Source organism: Syngnathus typhle, linkage group LG17, assembly GCF_033458585.1.
Source record: "Syngnathus typhle isolate RoL2023-S1 ecotype Sweden linkage group LG17, RoL_Styp_1.0, whole genome shotgun sequence".
Lineage (NCBI taxonomy): Eukaryota > Metazoa > Chordata > Actinopteri > Syngnathiformes > Syngnathidae > Syngnathus > Syngnathus typhle.
The window spans coordinates 7,848,381-7,868,252 of NC_083754.1; the positions used below are offsets into that span (position 1 = coordinate 7,848,381).

Genomic DNA, 19,872 nt, shown 5'->3' on the forward strand with positions numbered 1-19,872 from the left:
AATACAAAATATACGCACACAATCAGACAACTTAATACATTTTAAAAACACAATTGACAACCCAAATAGAATAGATGAATATTAACCAACTATTAATTTAGCTTTAGCATGCAGATCATTTTAGAGTATTTAAAATTATTATAGTATTTTACTATACAGCAAAAAAAGCCAAGCTCAACACGAAATATGAATAAAGGTTTATTAAAAGTTGACCAATTGTAGTACCAGTGTTACTTGGATCAACATTCAAATTGTCATTGGTGTTGTTTTTCTGCAAGATGTGTGTTAACTGTTAGCAAGGTGATGCAGCAGGTTTTCTGGAAGACCAACTAGAATTTGCCTCAAAAATAGCCAAATTTCTTTTTTATTGCTTGCCGTCACCGTTGGTCCCCGTGGCACTTCATGTGCAACCTGAGGTTGGCCTTACGGAAGAAGGCCTTCCCGCACACTTGGCACGCGTGCGCCTTCTGGCCCGTGTGCACGTCGCCGTGCTTGCTCAGAGCCGAGCGGTCGCTGAAGCGCCGTCCGCACACGCCGCACGCGTACGGCTTCTCGCCCGTGTGTGTGCGCATGTGTCGCGTCATGTTGTGTTGACAGTTGAAGGCCTTCCCGCACACACTACACTGGAAGGGCTTTTCTCCCGTGTGCACCCGCATGTGCGTGTCCAGATCCCTGCGGCCGTCAAAGCATTTGCCGCACACCTCGCACACTTTGCCGTTTCGGTGCGTGGCCAGGTGGGCCTTCATCTGCTCGCCGGCGTCGGCGTGAGCCCCGCAAATGCCGCAGTCTGTCTGGTGGCTGTCGCAGTGGTTGACCAGCGCCACCAGTGCGTGGAACATGCGCCCACACACCACACAGATGACGCGGCTCTTCTTGGAGGGGCTCGGCCCCGCCGCCGCCGTCGCCGTCGCCGCCGTCGTCGCCGTCGCCGCCGTCGTCGCCGTCGTCGTCGCCGCCGTCGTCGCCGTCGTCGTCGCCGTCGTCTCCTTCTTCCGGTGCAGGAGCAGGTGGCGCATCCGGGCCGAGTGGTCGTTAAAGAGCTTGCCGCACTGGTCGCAGGCATACGGCCGCTCGCCCGTGTGCGTGCGCATGTGGCGCCGCATGTTGTGTTGGCAGTTGAAGGCTTTGCCGCAGTCGCCGCACACAAAGGGCTTCTCGCCCGTGTGCACGCGCATATGTGTTTCCAGGACACGAGAACTGTCAAAGCGTTTGCCGCACACCTCGCAGGCTTTGCCACTGCCGTGCGTCTGTAGGTGCGCCGCCAGGTCGTCGGCTTGGGCGCCGCACACACCGCAGTCAGAATGGTGCTCGGCGGTGTGGTTGACCAGAGAACTGACGGCGTGGAAGCTTTTACCGCACACCACGCACACCGCGCCACCCTCCTTGGGCTGCCGGACGCCGCCCTGGCACTCCCTTGGCTCACCGTCCGCAATGCTCTCATGGGCCAGCAGATGGCGCTTCCTGGTGGAATGGTCACTGAATTGCTGGCCGCATACCTGCAGTTGAGTCAATTTAGTCTTTAGGCCGACGCTCCGAGTTAGTAGGCCTGCAACTTGGGATTAACTCATTCACAGTCAGTTAAAATTGATCAGTGAATGAGTTAATGACTTGAATGATTGACTAATCTGCCGCTTAGTTGATGAATTGGAAACAAAAACAAACATTGCAGACAGGAAAGTGGATCAGAACAGTACGGAAGGCTCAGCCGTGCATACCTGGCAGGTGTAGGGTTTCTCTCCCGTATGCCGGCGCATGTGTCTGGTCAGGTTGTGGCGACAGTTGAAGGCTTTCCCGCAGTCGCCGCACTCAAAGGGCTTCTCGCCCGTGTGCACGCGGACGTGCATCTCCAGCGCCTTGGCCGTACCGAAGCCTTTGCCGCACACAACGCACACCTTGCCCCTCTGATGCGTCTTGAGGTGGCGCTTGAAGCTCTCATCCGAGTCGAAGCATTGGCCGCACACACCGCACACGTCCTTGGGGTGCACCTCGCTGTGATTGGCCAGCGAGATGATAGCATGGAAGCTCTTCCCGCAAACTTTGCAGCTAAAGGTGGCCTTGGGCGCCGATTTCTTCTTCGACTCGTCGCTCTCGCTGGGCTGCCACTCCTCGTCGCTGTCCTTCACAGGACAAGTCATGATTAGAGATGCACCGATCCGACTTTTTCAGTCTCGATACCGATACCGTGGCTTTGCGTATCGGTCGATACCCGATACCGATCCGATATTATGGTTGACTTAACAAGCTACATAACTCTACATGTGGAACAGAAAAGACCAAAGGCAATGGCATCAGGCAGACTACACAGTTCTTTGCTCTAAATTAGGGGTGTCCAAACTAACGGTCCAGTTTTTATTGGCCCGCAGCAAATTCTGAAAACATAATTGAATATGGCCCGCACAAGAAGCTTGAGCTCAGCTTCTCAGTTTCCACACTAGATGGAGCCCGCCACACAAAGCGTTTGACGTCCCATTACACCCCCCCGGAAGAGAAGCGAACACGCAGCGTTTGACATCCGATTAGAACCCCCCCCCACCCCATTCGGGAGAGAAGCGAACGCGCAGCCTTTGACGTCCCATTAGCAACCCGAAGAGAAGCGAACGCACAGGGTTTGACGTCCGCTTAGCAACCCGGGGAAGAGAAGCGAACGTTCGCTCCATGTTTGCGTTTGTTTAGAAAACTCTCGTGGCATGCGGCACACGTGCTGCTGACGTATGACGTAGCCCGCGTCCCAATAGATTAAGGAAAGTATCGGCTCACAGATCGGCTGCATTTTCCGATACCCGATCCATCTATTTTGTTGATATCGGATCGGTGCATCTCTAGTCATGATATCGTCTTATGTTTCATGAATGTCTTTTTTCCCTTTGCCTACTTACCTGGCCTGGCGTGCTTAGCGACGCTTGGTCGTCGTCACCGTTGCCGATGTCGCCATCGCACATCACTTCCACTTGGTGCGCCATCTCGTTGTTGTCATGGTCGCACGGAACGGGGGAGCTGCTTATCTTATCTTCTGCTTCCACACTCTGTACATGTTGATGGTGGCCTCGTTCAGCTCAGGTGTCCACATGCTAGTTACAGTGTGTCTTGAAGGGTGCTACGAGTAGCAGGAACTAGTAGGATCTGGTATAAACACAGCTGGGCAGAACTCACCCGGTCAACAGTGGTAGGATCCTGCTCGAGCGGCGCTTTCCAGTCGGGATCGCATGGCTCGTCTTCTCTCTTTTCTTCATCCTCGTCCTGCATCTCCAGACCTCCAAGTGGCACCGACACAGACAGCGGGACTGTATCTAGGCGATAATCGATTAGTTATCAGTTAATCAATTACTGTTCCACGTCTATATAGTATGCATTCCACTTGCGAAGAGAACTAAGATGACCGGAGTTGACCCTGTTCATAGTATCATGGAAACAAACCTTTGTGTACTGCAAGTCTTTGGTGTCGCTCGAGCTCAAGCCTTGAGCGCAGCAGTTCGTCCTCCAGGCCGACGATGGTACCTCTGACCGCCTCAAAGATCTCCTCGGCGGCCGCGCGCAGACGCTCGTTGACGGCCGCCTGGAGCTGCTGGAAGTTCGACATGACGCAAGGGGACACTCGGGCGGCGGCGGTTGTTGAAAATACGACGAAGAAATGCTGCTTTGGTGGCACCCTGACGCTCAAATATTGAGTCTGAAAAGGAGAGCGATCCACTTCCGGCGTGGTTTACTTCTTTCACTGCAGACCGAGCAGCATGCTGCTTTCTAAGCATCGCGGTGCCGCCCCCTAGCGGAATCCTTGAGAAACTACTGACAAACGCATGCATTTTCACCAACGTTTTTACTATCGGGATTACTTTCGCCGCAGTTCTGATGTACTTGTTCTTGATGTGCTAAATTAAAAAGTGTTCATGCATTAACGGTAGTATCTATCACGGGTGGATTATAAAACCAAAATATTAACGGTACTTTTTTTATTATACCATGATTGCAGATTTTTTCTCTCCGTCTCTCTCTGATAAACAAAATCACAAAACACAGGAATGTGCGCACCGTGCATTTGAGATGAATAGAAGCAATCAGATCACTGGGAAAGTCTCCAGACTTTTAATCAACACTTCACATGATGAGTGGCTCTTGACTGGCGGGACTGCAGCGTTATCAGGAGTTCCATCACAATAACCAACGCACACACGCACAGACACACACACACACACACACAGTAAGAGTTTTTAATTAGTGCGTGAGAGTGGTACAAGAGTGCATATTGTCACCGAGTGACTCACGGGCACAAAACGGATGAGTCACATCACACTCAAGCCACCATCACGACCAACACCTGAACGTAGACGAAATCACCTTGCAGGATTTCAGACACATTTACGACAACACTCAGAGAACACAGGAGAAAGGCAAACAATTTCAGGACACAAATTCTTGCCAGCCAATGTGGGGACAAATATAGATGAACTGTTCTGGTTGCCAGCCAAAGCACTTATTGACAAATCACAAGATGTTCACTGCACTGCCTTCAAATTACAAGTTCATGACTTCCAAGTTGCTGTGCTCGACGTTGTCATCAGGCATCGTTTTTGCACTCCCGTTTGCAGCATTTCCCAGCAAAGGTGTCGCTAGTGAGACCTCGAGGTCCCTCCCAGTGGCGTCCCTCCCGCCGAGATCTGGCATGGGTCCCCGGGCATTCGGCTCAAAGGCCTCGAGGCCGGCCAGCAAAGGCTCCAAACCTTGCGACGGGCAGCCAGTCGTTGCACTTTGAGGGATTCGCAAGACTTGCGTCATTTCTGAGATGTTGTCGTCGTCGTCTTCGCGAAGTCCTCGCCTCAGGCTCTCCCGGGGTACCGGTGCCCGCCTTCCCCCCTCCTGTGACGGCTGGGGGCGGACGGCTTGGTGGTCTTCCACCTTGCGGGTGGCGCGGCAGAGGGCTTTGCGGAAGCCCCTCTTGAAGTTGTCCGACATGAAGCCGTAGACCACAGGGTTGGCGCAGCTGTTGGCGTAGCCCAGCACCACCACAAAGTAGTAGAGACCGTGATACTCGGGAGGCAACGCCACCAGTAGGTTGAGCATGTTCAGCCCGTAGAAGGGCAACCAGCACAGGACGAAGACGGCCACCACGATCACAACCATGCGCGTCACCTTGCGTTCCGACTTGCGGCGCTTGGCCGAGGCGGCGTGGACCTTCTTGGCCGAGCTGCGCACCTTCGAGCAAAAAGAGGGTTACGTTTAAGGACATGGATCCATCCGTGAGGCCGGCGGACATACTTTGAAGACGATGAGCAGGTAGCACAGGCAAATGATGAGCAGCGGGCACAGGAAGCCCAGTGTGGAGGTGTAGAGGATGAAGGCCGCCCTCCACACCTTGGCGGGAGCCGGCCACAGGATGTTGCAGGTGCCGCCCGTCTTCTGGATGTTAGCGAAGACCACCACGGGCAGGACCACCAGAAAGGACAGCGCCCACACAGTGCCATTGACTGCCTTGGCCACGCGAGGGCGCCGCCACCGGGCTGCGCGGACGGGGTGGCCCACCGCCAGGTAGCGGTCCACACTCATAACCGTCAGGCAGAAGATGCTGGTGAACTGGTTGATGGAGTCGACCGTCATCACCAGCCGGCACATGAAAGCGCCGAAGGGCCACGCCTGCAGCGAGTTCTGCACGGCCAGGAAGGGCAGGCCCAGCATGAAGAGCTCGTCGGCAATGGCCAGGTTGAGGATGTACATGTTGGTCACTGACTCCGTCTTGGAGTGATGCAGCACGATGTGGATGACCAGCGTGTTCCCGCCCAGACCGATCACACACACGATTATGTAGATGAGCGGGATCAGGACGCCCTCCACGCCGGGGTCCGACCCGTCGTCCGCCACCGTCACATTAGTGGCGTTCGGTAGAAGGAGAGCAAGTTCCTCAAATGGTACGCTGGCGTTCTCCACCGCTGCCTCCATGTCGGGAAAACGGCAGCTTTGCTTTAACAAAGAATGTCACCACCCAGTCAAAAGTGAAGACTGCGGATTTCTGACATTTGGGTTTTGGTACGTGATAAACTAGAGTGCACTGGAAATGATTTATTTTTAAGGGTGATGTAAACAGGCGGGTCTTCATTGGATTTGGATGATCACTAACATGTGCTAAATGCTAACTGCGCTAACATTGGAAGACAAAATGTCAGCAGGTTGTTTGGCATCCATCCCAAAGGTCAGCAGGACTTGAAAGCTTGGGGGAGAACCTTCTCACACACACATGTGCGCATGCACACTTGCACACACACGTGTTCAGCTCACATACAACAAAACCCGCATCATCAATCTGACTGATGAGAAACATTGTGTAAGATTTTATCCATAATTCTTGCCTCTCAATTTGCATGCACTTTTCAAATGGCTTTGCTTAGGGAATTTCACACATTATCTCTAAATTGCATATCAACAATGGCATATGCTCTCTATTTTGAGTGAATAAAAATTTATGTTTATATCACTGACAATAATCTACTTGCCACTTTGCACTCATTTGCATCATTTGGCAATCTGAATTTTTTTTTCATTAAGTTTGTACGGCTCTTGCCGAGCGCATCGATCTTTGCATTGCAAATCATAGTGATAATGTTATTCATCCCGATTCCTACTAAATCAAGTGTTAATTTTTTGCAAATATGTGCAGACACTCTCTGTGTTCACTGCGGCTTGGGTGGCTGAAGCTCAAAGAACTCATCTTACCTTTGGACGATTTCGTCTTGTGCTCACAAGACCTGCGACAAACCCGAGCGGTCACCAGCTTCGGTTACCTCAAGTCCACGTTGCATCATGAGCGCAACTGCCGTCGTCGTTGCAGATTCTCTGCTTGTAACTAGGAGACACTGCTCTAGTCAAGTGGGAGGTGTTAGGATCCCATTCTGTGCGCGTGCATGGGCGCGTCACAAGGGAGACTGCAGTGAGTGCACTTTCTGGAAAGAAAAATGTCATCCAGGATCTGACTTTTAAAAAGGAGCATCTAGTCAGAAAAACAATCACAAGCAATATGCTTTTTCAATATTACTCTTTTTTTTTTTCCTTTGGATGTAAACTATACAAAGCCCGTTACCTTCCCTGCGTTTTGTTAAAATCTTATTCCAAAAGGCAACAAATCCATTTTCCATCCATCCATCCATTTCGCAGGGCACGCAGATACAAACAACCATTTGCACTCGCACCTCGGGACAATCTGGCTTGCTCAATCGGCCTACCAAGCATGTTTTGGGGATGTGGGAGGAAACCAGAGTGCCCAGAGTAAACCCACGCTGACACGGGGAAAACATGCAAACTCCACACAGGGACGGCCGGAGGGGGAATCGAACCCGCACCCTCCTAACTGTGAGGCGGACACGCTACCCAGTGCACCACCGAGCCTCCTACAAATCCATTTTCAGATGAAAATTCCAAAGGTCTATTAACAAAAAGTTTAAAGAGCCACACATTTCGGAGAAGTGTTCAAGGGCATTTATGAGTCAGAAGGAAGAATAAGTTGTGTTAAGATGAGGACAACAATGTGCTAAGAAGAAAAGCAAAGGCATAAGGAATCCAAGCGAAGAGTTGCTTTGTTAAAATATTCGGTTGTCGCTAATAGCAACAAAGAGAAGCGAGCTAACCACTTATGTCCTCTTATGTTGGGACAGAATGCTCAACTTTTTACTGAAATCAGTTGAGGCTGCATGTTCCTCAATTAGGTCGATAACCTTTGTTCCGGTCACTCGTAATCTGAAAATTTTTCACATGCGGAATGAAAATCCAAGAGTTCTTTTGTTCAGAGTCGTATAGCAACAACGTTTGTGTGGTTATTATGAAATGTGAAAAGCAAGGAAGCATTTCTATTTCAAGGCCTTGGAGCCCTTTTGTATAACATCTTGAGCATGCCATTTGTTAGCGTGTTAGCGTGAGAGCGCCTCGTCTAACGAGGTTATCTGATTGTGGTAGCCTGGTAACCACGGCAACGGAACCGCATGTCGAATGACAAAACCTTGGGAGATTTCAAAAGTGTTGAAATAACTTTACTTCTTTTTGCAAAAACAACAGCGTGACATCAGCAGTACATATTTCTTGTTTGTTTGCAAATTATTTTCAAACGATTCATCATAAATCAACATCTTCACATTAAGTGAGAAGATGAAGATGATGAAGGTCACCTGACCACATGCTGCAGCAGCAAGGAGTCAAGCAAACAAACCACTTCCTGTTTGATGAAAGTGGAGGAGCGGTGCAATCGCTTTGTCTCTTTACCCCACTCCCCGAAAAAAAAGAAAAGAAATAGAGCTGCACTGATAAGCTGCGTCCAAAGTTGAACCTATTCAAGCGTTAAAGCAAAAAAAGGCGTTTTGTATTATTTCATTTCCTCACCCCGTGAGAATCAAAAAGGAATCGGATGGACTAAATCCTAATCAATTCAGATCCCTGAGACACATCACATTAAATCTGAAGAAAATCAAGAAAAACATTTTATCACCCCAAATCCAAACTACACGACTGACAAATTTCTCAACAGTTCTGACAAATGGTCTCAAAAGAACGGCCCAGCCAACGTCCTGGCTACCCACAATGACGAAAATAGATACAAAATGTTGGACCTTCATTTTGAAACATCTCCTCTGTACCGAATGAACTGAGACTGACTTGGCTCCTCTCCCTTCGTCTTCTACTGCATCAAATTGGTTTGGTGTAGTTTGCTGGAAAGAGTCCTTTCCTGTCGCCGCACCTTCCCGTCCACCAGGCGCAGTTAGAGGTGTCGGTGATGTTGATGATGTCACCGGCGCAGAAGCTCAACTCGTCGTCTTCTTCGGCGTTGAAGTCGTACAAAGCCAAAACCTTTTGTTGGAAAACACGCACCCGTTTAGCATCTTGCTATGCTAACAGAAGAGCGTTTTAAAATACAGCGAATGGTGTGTTGGTCAGACCTGGTGAAGGCTGGCGCTGTCAGGAGCTCGAGCAGCAGTGATCGGTCTTCTTTCTGATTGGACGATGCTTTCAATGTGCTCCTCCGGGCCACGCCCCCTAGGCTGCAAAATATGCGAGCAACATTCTTCTCTGAGATTTGTCAAATTAACAAGATCTGTCTATTTGAAGTATTTACCGATTGGGCGCTGGACGTTGTGACGTCGTCGTTGAGGAAGATGTTGCTGGTTTTGGAGATGGAGGTGGTCTTGTAGTAGTTCACCAGCTTGTTGAGCGACGTGAACTTCTCGGCCCACAGGATGTAGTGACCTCGCTCGTCGCGGATGACCTTGAAGTGTTGCACGTTGCACTCGTGCCTGCGGCCCAGGTATTTTGCTACTTTTGAGAAATCTGCAAATCTCTCAAGATAAAATGCTTGTGGTGGAGTTTGCAACCGACTTGACGGAGATGGAGAAGTTTCCGGGTGAACTTTGACATCCTCGGATGACAAAGTCACCGACGGGTTTGGCGCTGAGGATTTGCTCAGCCATGCCGCGAGTGGCGTTCTCCTGGAACCATCTGCGAACATGCACGCGTCAGCACCACACAACAAGAAGGTCGAGGATGACATCAAGTGTGGGCGGGGATTACCCAGGTATGGTCAGGTCCACGTAGTTCCTGGGGACGAGGCCTTCGTGGCCGTTCATCTCGGCTTTGTACCACTTGTCGTACGTGCTTAAAATCTAATATGAGACAGAGAGACTTTTTTGTCATGAAAACATTTTGGGAAATGACGGGGTGACATTCCGACGAGCTTCTTTCCGAACCTTCACCACGTCATTCTTCTTAAAGTTCAGCTCACCAGCCGCTCTTGCCATGAAGTCGTACTTTCCTCTCGCCTCCATGTTGGCAAGTTCCGCAAGTAAAACAACCTGGGTAGATTTGATCTTATTAAAAAATAAACAAATAAATGAATAAATAATAAAACAAAACATATCACCATTTTATTCAACTAGAATATAGACAAATACCGTCAACATGGAAAGTTTGATGCACTTTGGCGTCTTTCACATTGTGAATCTTGTTCGAACGAGTTTAGCATATAATTTATCACTAATTTTATTTATTAGTTAAATAGAAGGCAACGGTTTAAATGTCACGTGATGGACAACAGCACCTTCTACAGCTGTAACTGAAATTTTTGCAGAAAATTTCACCAATGGCGGGAACAAGTTGAACGTAGAAAAGTTGAAAGTAATAAAAAATGAGGAAAAAGCTGATCAAACTATAGAAATGATCGGTTCAATAATGATTTCATGGAGGATGGGAATAATCATCAACAAGTGAAAGTGGAAATTAACAACTAATAACGTACTCAATAACTGAATAAAGTATTGCTTAAGAGTAAAAGCGAAAGTAAAGTATCAAATTAAGTTAATGTCATTAACCGACATGATCGTTGTTTTATTTTTTTTTACATTTCATCTGAGTGATTAAAGTACACGTTTTAGGACGCAATAAATTCTGAACGTTTTTACCTTGAGTTGCTTTGTTTTACCTTGTGTGAAGTTTATCCCATGGAAAATAAAGGTAAGAAGCAAACCGTTATTTTCTTTTTCCTTCCGCGTCACGTGCAGTAGGGTTGCCACGAAGAGAGCTAAAAAATTAAAAGTCAAATACGGTCATTAACCAAAAAAAAGCGATATAATATTCGGAATTTAACGATGGTTGGTTCATTTGAACGCACTTTTGTTCTTACATGAACACGCGCGCGTACACCTGCTTTTTAGACTGTTTGGCCACTTCCTCTTTTCAAAACAAAACTCATCATGTAGCGTTTCCGGCGGGGTTAATTTTTCAACATGAGAATACTTCGAATATTATTGACGGGTTTCCGCTGAAAATTATGCAAATGTGTTTTTAGATCTTATCTTGTTCAATGAACGACTAGCTAATTCTTTAAAAAAGTTATAATAAACTTGTTAAAGGAAACATTTAATGCATTAATTTAGATGTTTTCCAACCGAAAAAGGTTCATGGAAACGTTTTTTTTTTTAAGTGGTTAATTTAAACCTATTTTTCCATTCGTTAAATATCTAGTTATTACGTAATCTCTGTATAGATTATACAAACATATGGGTATATTGCCAAACATAGGCTCACGGGGCATTTTTTTCTATTTTCTTTAAAGCTGAGCTTTTAAAAACCTGGCTAGGATTTTAGAAAACATTGATCTGCTTGACAAAGGAAGGCCAGGGCCCATAATTGAACCCCAATCCAATGAACTTCGAGGCATACCTGCTAAAATCTACTCACCAGACAGAAATATGAATGTCATATTCTTTTATTGTGACTGCGCGGTGACGTCAAACACAAATTGTGCTGCCTTTGTAAAGTGCTTTGAGATACATGCTGAACTGGACGCAGCCGCCAGGGGGCAGCCAATCACTCTTTTGGGTGTTTTCTTTGGATTTGTGCAGGAAGTCATCAGGACGCAGTTGTGGTCACAGTCATTTTCAAAAATAAAACTGGAAAAAAAAGTGGTGCAGACACACCCTGCTGCTTTCCTGTCACATTGCGAGCGTGCCTATGCCAGCACACCCCACAATGATATGGATTTATTGTGATTACGTTAACTGTACAAATATGAGAAAATAGCATTTTTATAAATACAAATGAGTAAAAACATTGAGAAAGTACAACAACAATAAAAGGTTTTGCAGTGAGTGGAGAGACTTCCGGACAGGAAGCAGGAAACATTCTTGACTTCCTGTTCAGCATTTGGTCGTCTCTGAGCTTTTGTTGGCGTTTTTGTCGGGGTCCATGTTAGCCACCAGCAGTCTCAACGAGTCTCCCGAAGAGCGAATCACTTCACGCCCACTGGGGAACAGAAAGTCCACACCTGCATATTCACGGGCTCAATTCGTTTGCGAGATTTTATTTTGGGGCCGTATCTTTCCCGCTCTCACATTCCAGATGTTTCCACGCACACACTTGCACTTACACACTGTAGTCCATTCCGACCAAGCTGACGCCGTTGACGGCGAGGATTCGATCTCCTGTCTTGAGGCGGAGGCACAAAGCGGCGGGCGAGTTGGGAACGAGCGACTTGACGTAAATTCCGCTCATCCTCAGTGGTGTCTTCTGCTCACACAAAACCAAGAAAAATAGCGTGAGGAGTTTTCCCGTCAAAGTAAAGTAAATAGTCGGCTTGAAGGCAGCGGTACCATGCCGTCCACCAGGGCCAAGCCCAGACCGTGAGGACCGCGATGGATCTCCACCGTGAACACATCGTCGTCGTCATCGTCCTTTTCCACAACGCGCTCACCCTCTGCGCAGAAACAAAAAATGTAATTGGACTAATAGTGTGATACTGCTAAGCGCTAAAGATCACTAAGATTTTGCTGACAATGCTACTTACAAACTTTGACTTCTGCAATCTTTTTTTGTCATTATGTGTGCTTGGAACTTAAAGCGAGCTGAGTCAAAGCCAACAGTAGTATTCCCACTGCACCCCCCTGCAGTGCTTTTCCCGGCACAATGAATACACATGCACCCCCCCACACACACACAGTGAGTGTAGGTGGCGCAAACAAAGGCGCACGCGTCCGATTAAGATTCCAGGCAGCAAGTGGACTGTAAATTGTCCTGACGGGTGGCCGCCGTCACCGCCGTCGTTCTTTTCTGTCCTGACCTCAGCGCCTCGCTGCAATTCTTGGCGCCGATTATAGGATTAGCAAACTTTCCAAATAACGTTCAGCCAGGCCCGCAAAGCACGCCGGCACGTTCGGCAACAAACGCCGGTTTTCATTTCTGAACCAAATCGTGAATCGGTTAAGTTATGCAAGTTGCGGGATGAATAAAGTGTTAAAAAAAAATCATCTACGTTGATGAGGTTATCTTTTTAATGACTCGGAAATGGAAAATAATACCGTGCCAAAGTTAATTGCAGAGTAAGAAATGAGCCAATGAGAGTTAAGACATCTGCTTCAGATCAAGTCAATCCTCAAGCTTAAAGCAGCACTGCAGGGGGGATCGAGGGGGGGCATGTGTGTGCGCGCGGGGGTTCACATTAGCAAGATGAACCGTTAAAGCACTTAAGTGATTTTTGTGTGCGTGTGAAATGGTGTGCTGGATTGCGCTTGTTACCGTCTGCAAGCTGGTTTGCTTGCGGCGTGTCGGGAGGCGTGAGGAGGCAGGACGGGTCCGGAGGAGCACACAGGTTGCGAGCGTCCAGCTTGCCAGTGCTGCCCGGCTCCTTCACCTTTCGGGTCACGACCCGCTCGGTGACGTCGGGGTCGTCGGCGGGCTCCGGCAGCGGGCAAGGGGGATGCAAGGTCTCACACGAGGTGGTTGCGGACGATGCTGAGGAGATCTGAGGACAATGTCCACCACAAGCAAAAGGATGTAAAGTGAAGTGTGAAGAAGACCCAAAGAAATTTCCATATGGAAAATGAAGTCAACTTGTTACCTCCTGCCCTTCCCCTTCCCTGGGGGAGGTCTCGTCGATGACCTGCTGCAAGCGGGCCAGCTGCTCCAGGAGGGCAGGGTCCAGGTGGGCTTCTTCCAAAAAGAAACTCCTGCTTGGCAGGATGAGCGGCGGGTGCTGGTCGAAGCTTTCCAAAATGTCCGCTGCACACACACACGCACGCACACACACACACACACAGGTTTACACACAAATTATCTCTGAACTGAAACATTTTTTTTTCTAAACTATGTTGCAGGTATTTAAATAGGGACCGACCCGTCCTGCAGGCGTCTTCGGCGTGTTCCGGGCCAGGAGTCCAACCAGCGGGTCGGTTCTTGCCCGTGTTGTACTGGCTCAGCATGTGCTGTAGCTGCGCCGCGTTCAAGGCAGAAAACTCGGACCTCAACGAAGTCCACGACGCCTGCACGAGCAACAAAGTCATCATCTTTTTGGCTACAAGCTTCCCAAAGCACTTCAACGGTGGTCATGACATATTTAAGAAATTACAAAATTTTCTCTGTCTGAATATTTTTTTTTATCTGGCACTCAAAATGTATTTCCTCCATGACAAAATATTTAATTTGTTGTTTACATTGGCGTTACTGTGCTGTTGACAAACAAAGTGAATGAATTCTGCACGTTAGGCTTGAAGGCCACAAAATGTTGAGCAAGCTCACCAACGTGGTCCACTCAAGGAAACCTCACAAGAGCACTTTTAGAAACCTCAGCCACACATTCACAAGCAGACGCGCGCACACACTAACGTTGGAACATGTGGCCATTGATTATGCGCGTTGCGGCTGGGCCGCCTCCCAGAATAGCTCCAAACATCCACATGGCTGCACTTGCAGGGGTGGAAGGGGCCGAGGGAGAGGGGGGACATGGGAGGGGTCGATTAAAACGCTCCTAGTGACCACTGCTAGCGACCTCATCCTGACTCATGCTGCGGTCGTACTTAAAAGTGCTCAACCAAAAAAGTTCATGCGTGAAATGAGGCCCGACCTGAAGGAGCGTTTCTTTGGGCGTGGCCAGCAGGTTGACGGCGGCCGAGAGTTTCTGGAAGAAGTCGGCGGCCACGTCGGCCAAGCTGATGCTCTGCAGCCAGTCCATCAGCAGGTCCAGGTTGGCCCGCATCTGGACCCCTCGTGACCACTGGTAGAAACCCGCTGCCGAGCCTGTGGGGGGGGCAAAAAGTCCCACGCGAGTACATCCGAGCCGCTCTTTCCCGAAGGTTAGCACGGTTAGCTTAGCGGCCGGCTCTCACCTCTCTCCATGAGCGCGTTGAAGAGCGAGGCGTTGATGAAGAAGAAGAGGTACGCGCACAACTGCAGGCAGATGTCGGCGTGCACCTGGAAGGAGGTGAAGAGCTGCAGCGCTTCCTTCAGCACCTCCAGAATGCCGCTCAGGCCGTCTGGCACGCGCAGATGCCCGCTCTCCGAGAACGGATTGCCGTCCAGCACGGCTGGCAGCGCCGAGTACATGCTCTAACCAAAACCAGAAAGGGGAGAACTTCTTAGGAGTTGGGACTGGGTCATCATCCACCCCCCACCCCCACACACACACACAACAAAGCTTTGAATCATTCATTCCAGACCAATGAGACTCATCCAGCCCCACCTCGCTGCTTCCTTTGGACTTGCGAGAAGAATGAAATGCGCGCAAGGTTGACACGGATTCCTCGGCATTTTTCTCATTGTTGCGCACACGCGTGACATCACCTCCGCAGAAAAAGACGGCTGACTCACAATCAGCTGCTTGGTCGCCAGCGCACAGTGTAGGAAATCGTGCTTACGCATCACTGACGCGACCTTTCGCTCCCTTTCTAAATCCGATTTTGTTTGAGCTTGTGATGATGACCTTCTTGTGAAGGCCACATTGTAAATCTTCTCAAGTATTCCCACACGTTTTTCAGGAAATCAAACCCACCTTCCTCCCTTCCGTACACCCAAACATGCTCACTTCCTCTCTGGAAACACTCTGTGTGTGAGAGGAGGATTATTCATGTGTGTGAAAGTGTTTTGAGTGTGTGTTGCGCTATCTGCTAGGCTTTGCCCACTGAGGGCTGCAGATAAGGCCAGCTGATCTTTCCATTGTGTGCGCTTCCCGCGTGTTGACACAGTGCTCTTTCCCAAATACATTCTGTGTGTGTGTTTGTGTGTGCGAGGGAGAGAATGCGAATCTGAGTGAGTGAGAGTATGTGTATGTGGGGGAGATTGTAAACGTGTGTGTGTGTGTGTGTGTGTGTGTGTGTGTGTGTGTGTGTGTGTGAGAAACCTTGGTGAGATAGTAGACAGACTGCTGGAAGGTGAACATGATGACCTCTTCCAGCACCGTCATGGCTTCCTCGCAGGCAGCACGAGTGGACGCAACCTCTTCCTCGTCCATCAGACCTGTCGGTGTGACGCTTGTGTGAGTGATGGACAAACGGACTGGGGGAGGGGTGTGTGTGTTGACGGCTCACCTGGCCAGCGCCGGTCACCCTCGGTGACCATCAGCTGAGGGACGCGGTGCTGTATGAAGTGCAGAAGCTCAATGGTGTTTGCCATCCACGCAGCCAGGGGACGCAGACCCAAGATCAGTTGTTGCGTCTGCGGCGGGGGCTCGCTAATCGCAACGCACAAACCGAACGTAAGAAAAGAAATCCTCCGGACCGACGCAGGTGCGGATTGAGTCGGCTCACCTGTCTGACTGCATCGACGCGAGCTCCTTGGTCTTGTCCTGTTGCGCGATAAAACATGTTACACTCTTGAGTTGCGTTTGAGAAAGATTGTCTCCAAAAAGATGGTGTTGAACGACAAGTTGCTTTGTACCCAGACGGCGTTCTGCACGCGGGCGGCCACGTTGAGCAGGAGCCGCCTGAAGCGGTCCAAGTCGCGCGCGCTGGCCGAGCGCCGGAGGCACAGGCTGAGCAGGAAGGCGACCGTCAGCTTGGGCCCCCCATCACCAGGCTCCCACATGTTCAGGATCATCCGCAGGACCTCGTCCTCCCGTTCCGCATTGTAGCTTAGCATTGCGCCGCCGTCTTCCGCTAAATTGGCAGCAGCGGGACGCCAGCCACACGACCGACAGCCGGGATGATGCTCGGAAGCCCAGTTGGGACACAGGCGGCTCATCCAGGGAGGCGTCTGCGGAAACTACAGTTAACCCAGCCCACTCTCAAAAAGTTTTGAAGTTACACTTTCAGAACCTTGCGCAGGTTTCCCGCTGCCGCGCCGGTGGGGTCCTTGAACATGAAGAGGTAGTGCTCCCCCAAGCCCACCAGGTCGCCGGGGTGAAGCTCCACCTCCTCCTTGAGGGGTGCCCCATTCTTTGTGACGGGGGCGCCGTGGAGCGGCTTGAGTAGGGTGGCGTCGTCCAGACGGCGCACGCGGCAATGGCGGGGGAGCACGTCGGGGGCGAAGAGCAGGATGTCCACCTTCAGACGCTCCTCATCCTCGCCGGCGTGATGCTCGCCGCAGCGGCCCAACACCGTGCTGCTCCCGCTGAGCAGGTAGATGACAAAGTCCTGCAAACGAACAAAAACTTAAAGTGGCGCAAGACAAAAAAAAATCATGGCATCCCCAAAAACATCCCAGAGTCAAGACGGCCTCCCTGCCATCTGGTCACATGACTCAACTCCAATCGGACTTAAGTGGCCAATTTTAGGACTTGCTTGAAAGTGAAAGGTTAAGACTTGAGGACAACAGGAAGTGCTTCAGCTTTCTGAAAGCCAGCCTTCCTGTGATTGGACGGCCCCTCCCCCGACTCTCAGGCCCTCCCGGAATAGCCCACCTGCTCGTAATCAGGTTTATCTGATCTCCTTGTGCCTGCGTGTCCTCCCCTGGCGTTGAGCAACGCTCAGCGAGTGCCAACAAAAGGACTTCCCGTCCTGTCCGTCACACTCTTGAGCACACCGAGAGAACTTTAATGTTGTGCACATGCGCACACACGATCAAACCTAATCAATTCATTTTTGTCCAACCCCACCATGGCTGAACGCATCGTAGCATGTCACCTGTCTGTGGTTGTATCCGTGCAGGAGCAGGAAGTAGGGAAAGTCAAAGGGCGGGTGGATGGAGTACTGCGTGGCGTTGTCGTCGCTGCTCTCCGTCTCTTCCTTCTCCGTGCCCAGCAACCTGAGAGCGTCCTTGTCCTCATCCTCGTCCTGATCTTTGTCCCGGTCCTGGTCTCGGGAGTGCCGCGCCCCGCGGGCCTCCTTCCCCATGCCGCTCAGGTCCATCTCGCTCAGGCTCCTCCAGAAGTCAGTCCCGTCCAGAACCTCTGCGGAGCTGCTGTCCACCAACAATGAGGTGGCCCTGGAGCGGTTCCGCTGAAGCTTGCGGGCTTGAGCATTGATTCCTGGACACAAGAACCGGCAGCGTTCACTTATTTCATCTTATGCTTCTTATGTTATGCACATCACGAGACAGTTTACGGGACTCGAAGTTCCTGTGCGAGCAGGAAGCACGGCGCTAGCAGTTATCACGTGGCGCTGAGTGGTTTTGGATGCCGCGGGATTGTAAACAGAGATAAGGACAGCTTTGGTCTCCCGTGGCTGCCTTCCATGAGAGGCGCAGATAAGGAGGAGGACAAAGGATCAAGCCAGAAAAGGCTGACTGTGCGTCTCCCCTAAATCCTTCCACTGGGCCGCTGAGACCCAAACACATGCGCACACACACACACACGTCGGCCATATTGGATGCGGCCCATCTGCTGAGCAAGTTTCGTTATTGATGTATGTACCTGCCGTGACAGTGTCCCGCTCCTTCAGGCTCTGCTCCTCCACGCGAAGCCTCAGCTGGATCTCGAAGCGTCGCGAGAATCCTTCTTTGGGTTTCCACAGCGACTGCAGCATCAGCGGCTTCTCGTGGTCGCCCACCACGCGGAAACATTCTCGCCGCCAATGCCCGCCCGGGCCCGTCTGGCCGATCACGTCGCACAGCACGTAGGCGCCGGCGTCCGCTTTCTCCAGACTGTACCTGAACAGGGACAATTTCGGACTTCTCGCTTAGCAGCATCTGATTGGAGACATCTCACTTATGATTCTGACCTGTCCAAAGCTTCTTTGAGAAGTTCCTTGGCGCTGGACTGTGTGGTGGCCAGGACGCTCTTGTAGTTGGCGCCCTGGCAAATATCACTCCCGAAGATCTTGAGGATGCCGGGCACAGACAGCTGGCAGGACAGCTCGGCCGGGTCGTCCTGCGCCGAGGCCGAGCCGCCGCCTCCGTCGCTTCGGCGGAGGTTGGGGCTGTGGTTGAACACACCGGACAGACGCTTCTTGTTGTTGTTGTTGTTATTGTGGCGCCGGATTTTGGACTTGGCCGGCTGCCGGACGCCCGAACTCTCAGCAGAGCGGACGGTGCCGGTCGAACCTTGGGACCTGCAGCGCACAACATAAACGCGTTTAAGTTCAAGTTCAAAGTCACTTTATTGTCAATCCTTTCATATGTCAAGACACACAAAGAAACCGAAATTCCGTTTCCTCCATCCCACGGTGACGAGACACAGTACACGATAAACATACAAGTAGACGACACAAAATAAAAACAAGAAGGCACAAACAATAACTAATAAATAATAAATAAATAAAATGAGTGATGAATAAATAATAAGCAAATAACCCAATAAATAAGGGGGGCAAAACTGAGCCAGTGATCAATAAAAATATACATTGCATACACATCAATCATGTAAAATCAGTCGTTTAGTTGTTGTTCTCTTGTCTGTGATATCTTTGTGAGAACAATAAAGCAATATCTCAGATTAAAGGACAGGACGGACGTTGGCTCGGTCTTCAACGTGTATCCTGTTCCCGCTCGAGGGAATAAAGCCAATGAAAAGCCTCAGTGACTGATTCATACTTTAACTATATGTGACATTATGAAGAACACGGTGTAAAGTGAAATAAATTTAGACAGAAATTGGAGTAGTGTGTCTATTTGGAGAAGTGTGCAGGTAGAAAAAGTAAAGTTGTTTGGTCTTACTGTGTTGATCCATTGCTGGCTTTCCGACCGAGTTGGGCGAGTCTCCTCTTGGGAGAGCAGATCAGCAAGCCCACCACGGCCGACTGTTTATTGACGTGGCTGCTTCTCTCCTCGCTAATCATCTTCAAACATCAGTACACCAACATCATCATCCTCACCGCCAGCATCATCACCATAACGTCCACGTTTGAGGAGACACTCCAAAAGCACCCTTGCAACTTTCCCTCCACTTGGCGTCCATGAGTTGGCTTGTAGCTTGGTGAGTTGGTCACTTCGTTCGTTAGTCAACACAATTCCACCAGATTGAAGTCCTGCGCTCAAAGATATTCGTGGAAGAGGAGCGTGGAAAGGAACGTTCGTCCGTCACGCACGCGTTGAAGTTTGTGAACCTGCAGCCGCCGGTGCCGACTGCAACCCAGCGGAGTCTCTCCCCCTCTGTGACGTCACCGCAGCATCACGAGCACGCGCCCGCAAGTAAGGAGGCAGGAAGAAAGTGACGCACGCGCACACACGCAGCGATCAACCGGACGACAAGTTTCAACCAAATTAGCATTT

The 19,872-nt window shown here is 50.1% G+C and overlaps 4 protein-coding genes across 11 annotated transcripts; all 4 read right to left on the reverse strand.

Moving 5' to 3' along the window:
• Positions 1-182: 182 nt before the first annotated feature.
• Positions 183-3,725, reverse strand: LOC133170581 (zinc finger protein 260-like). The gene is made up of 5 exons (XM_061303624.1): positions 3,415-3,725; positions 3,151-3,287; positions 2,877-3,023; positions 1,716-2,117; positions 183-1,496 (listed from the first exon to the last, which is right to left on the reverse strand). Exons 1-5 carry the CDS (start codon positions 3,575-3,577, stop codon positions 378-380), a joined length of 1,968 nt encoding a protein of 655 aa, XP_061159608.1. The 5' UTR covers positions 3,578-3,725; the 3' UTR covers positions 183-377.
• Positions 3,726-4,191: 466 nt separating this feature from the next.
• On the reverse strand, positions 4,192-7,851 carry LOC133170582 (somatostatin receptor type 5-like). Its single transcript, XM_061303625.1, has 3 exons — positions 6,700-7,851; positions 5,251-5,949; positions 4,192-5,187 (listed from the first exon to the last, which is right to left on the reverse strand). Exons 2-3 carry the CDS (start codon positions 5,926-5,928, stop codon positions 4,510-4,512), a joined length of 1,356 nt encoding a protein of 451 aa, XP_061159609.1. The 5' UTR covers positions 5,929-5,949; positions 6,700-7,851; the 3' UTR covers positions 4,192-4,509.
• Positions 7,852-7,990: 139 nt separating this feature from the next.
• LOC133170583 (GRB2-related adapter protein 2-like) lies at positions 7,991-10,694 on the reverse strand. Of its 8 annotated transcripts, none has more exons than XM_061303633.1 (8): positions 10,631-10,680; positions 10,422-10,540; positions 9,711-9,815; positions 9,535-9,626; positions 9,343-9,462; positions 9,083-9,260; positions 8,907-9,008; positions 7,991-8,817 (listed from the first exon to the last, which is right to left on the reverse strand). In XM_061303633.1, the coding sequence occupies exons 3-8, from the start codon at positions 9,786-9,788 to the stop codon at positions 8,656-8,658; spliced, it is 732 nt and encodes a 243-aa protein (XP_061159617.1). In that variant the 5' UTR covers positions 9,789-9,815; positions 10,422-10,540; positions 10,631-10,680; the 3' UTR covers positions 7,991-8,655. The 8 variants fall into 8 exon arrangements, with proteins under 8 accessions (XP_061159617.1, XP_061159618.1, XP_061159615.1 ...); XM_061303634.1 differs by having other exon boundaries at positions 9,711-9,830; positions 10,631-10,679; XM_061303631.1 differs by having other exon boundaries at positions 10,442-10,540; positions 10,631-10,674.
• Positions 10,695-11,211: 517 nt separating this feature from the next.
• radil2a (Ras association and DIL domains 2a) lies at positions 11,212-19,771 on the reverse strand. The gene is made up of 17 exons (XM_061303969.1): positions 19,318-19,771; positions 18,384-18,713; positions 18,077-18,312; positions 17,349-17,692; positions 16,542-16,859; positions 16,165-16,479; positions 16,035-16,072; positions 15,816-15,958; positions 15,629-15,744; positions 14,619-14,838; positions 14,357-14,529; positions 13,631-13,775; positions 13,355-13,515; positions 13,033-13,258; positions 12,111-12,214; positions 11,888-12,027; positions 11,212-11,763 (listed from the first exon to the last, which is right to left on the reverse strand). Exons 1-17 carry the CDS (start codon positions 19,437-19,439, stop codon positions 11,658-11,660), a joined length of 3,237 nt encoding a protein of 1,078 aa, XP_061159953.1. The 5' UTR covers positions 19,440-19,771; the 3' UTR covers positions 11,212-11,657.
• Between the last annotated feature and the right edge of the window lie 101 nt (positions 19,772-19,872).

Excerpts from the sequence above, each read along its gene's own strand:
- radil2a (XM_061303969.1), bottom strand. The coding sequence starts at position 19,439 with ATGATTAGCGAGGAGAGAAGCAGCCACGTCAATAAACAGTCGGCCGTG. Across the intron at positions 13,516-13,630 it reads CGAAGACGCCTGCAGGACGG|CGGACATTTTGGAAAGCTTC; the intron begins GTCGGTCCCTAT and ends GTGTGTGTGCAG. Across the intron at positions 11,764-11,887 it reads GTCGGAATGGACTACAGTGT|TGGGCGTGAAGTGATTCGCT; the intron begins GTAAGTGCAAGT and ends TCTGTTCCCCAG.
- LOC133170583 (XM_061303626.1), bottom strand. The coding sequence starts at position 9,788 with ATGGAGGCGAGAGGAAAGTACGACTTCATGGCAAGAGCGGCTGGTGAG. Across the intron at positions 9,261-9,342 it reads AACTTCTCCATCTCCGTCAA|GCACGAGTGCAACGTGCAAC; the intron begins GTCGGTTGCAAA and ends CCTGGGCCGCAG. Across the intron at positions 8,818-8,906 it reads ACAGCGCCAGCCTTCACCAG|GTTTTGGCTTTGTACGACTT; the intron begins GTCTGACCAACA and ends TTCCAACAAAAG.
- LOC133170582 (XM_061303625.1), bottom strand. The coding sequence starts at position 5,928 with ATGGAGGCAGCGGTGGAGAACGCCAGCGTACCATTTGAGGAACTTGCT. Across the intron at positions 5,188-5,250 it reads ACCTGCTCATCGTCTTCAAA|GTGCGCAGCTCGGCCAAGAA; the intron begins GTATGTCCGCCG and ends TTTTGCTCGAAG.
- LOC133170581 (XM_061303624.1), bottom strand. The coding sequence starts at position 3,577 with ATGTCGAACTTCCAGCAGCTCCAGGCGGCCGTCAACGAGCGTCTGCGC. Across the intron at positions 3,288-3,414 it reads AAGACTTGCAGTACACAAAG|ATACAGTCCCGCTGTCTGTG; the intron begins GTTTGTTTCCAT and ends ATTATCGCCTAG. Across the intron at positions 1,497-1,715 it reads AGAAACCCTACACCTGCCAG|GTATGCGGCCAGCAATTCAG; the intron begins GTATGCACGGCT and ends ACTCAACTGCAG.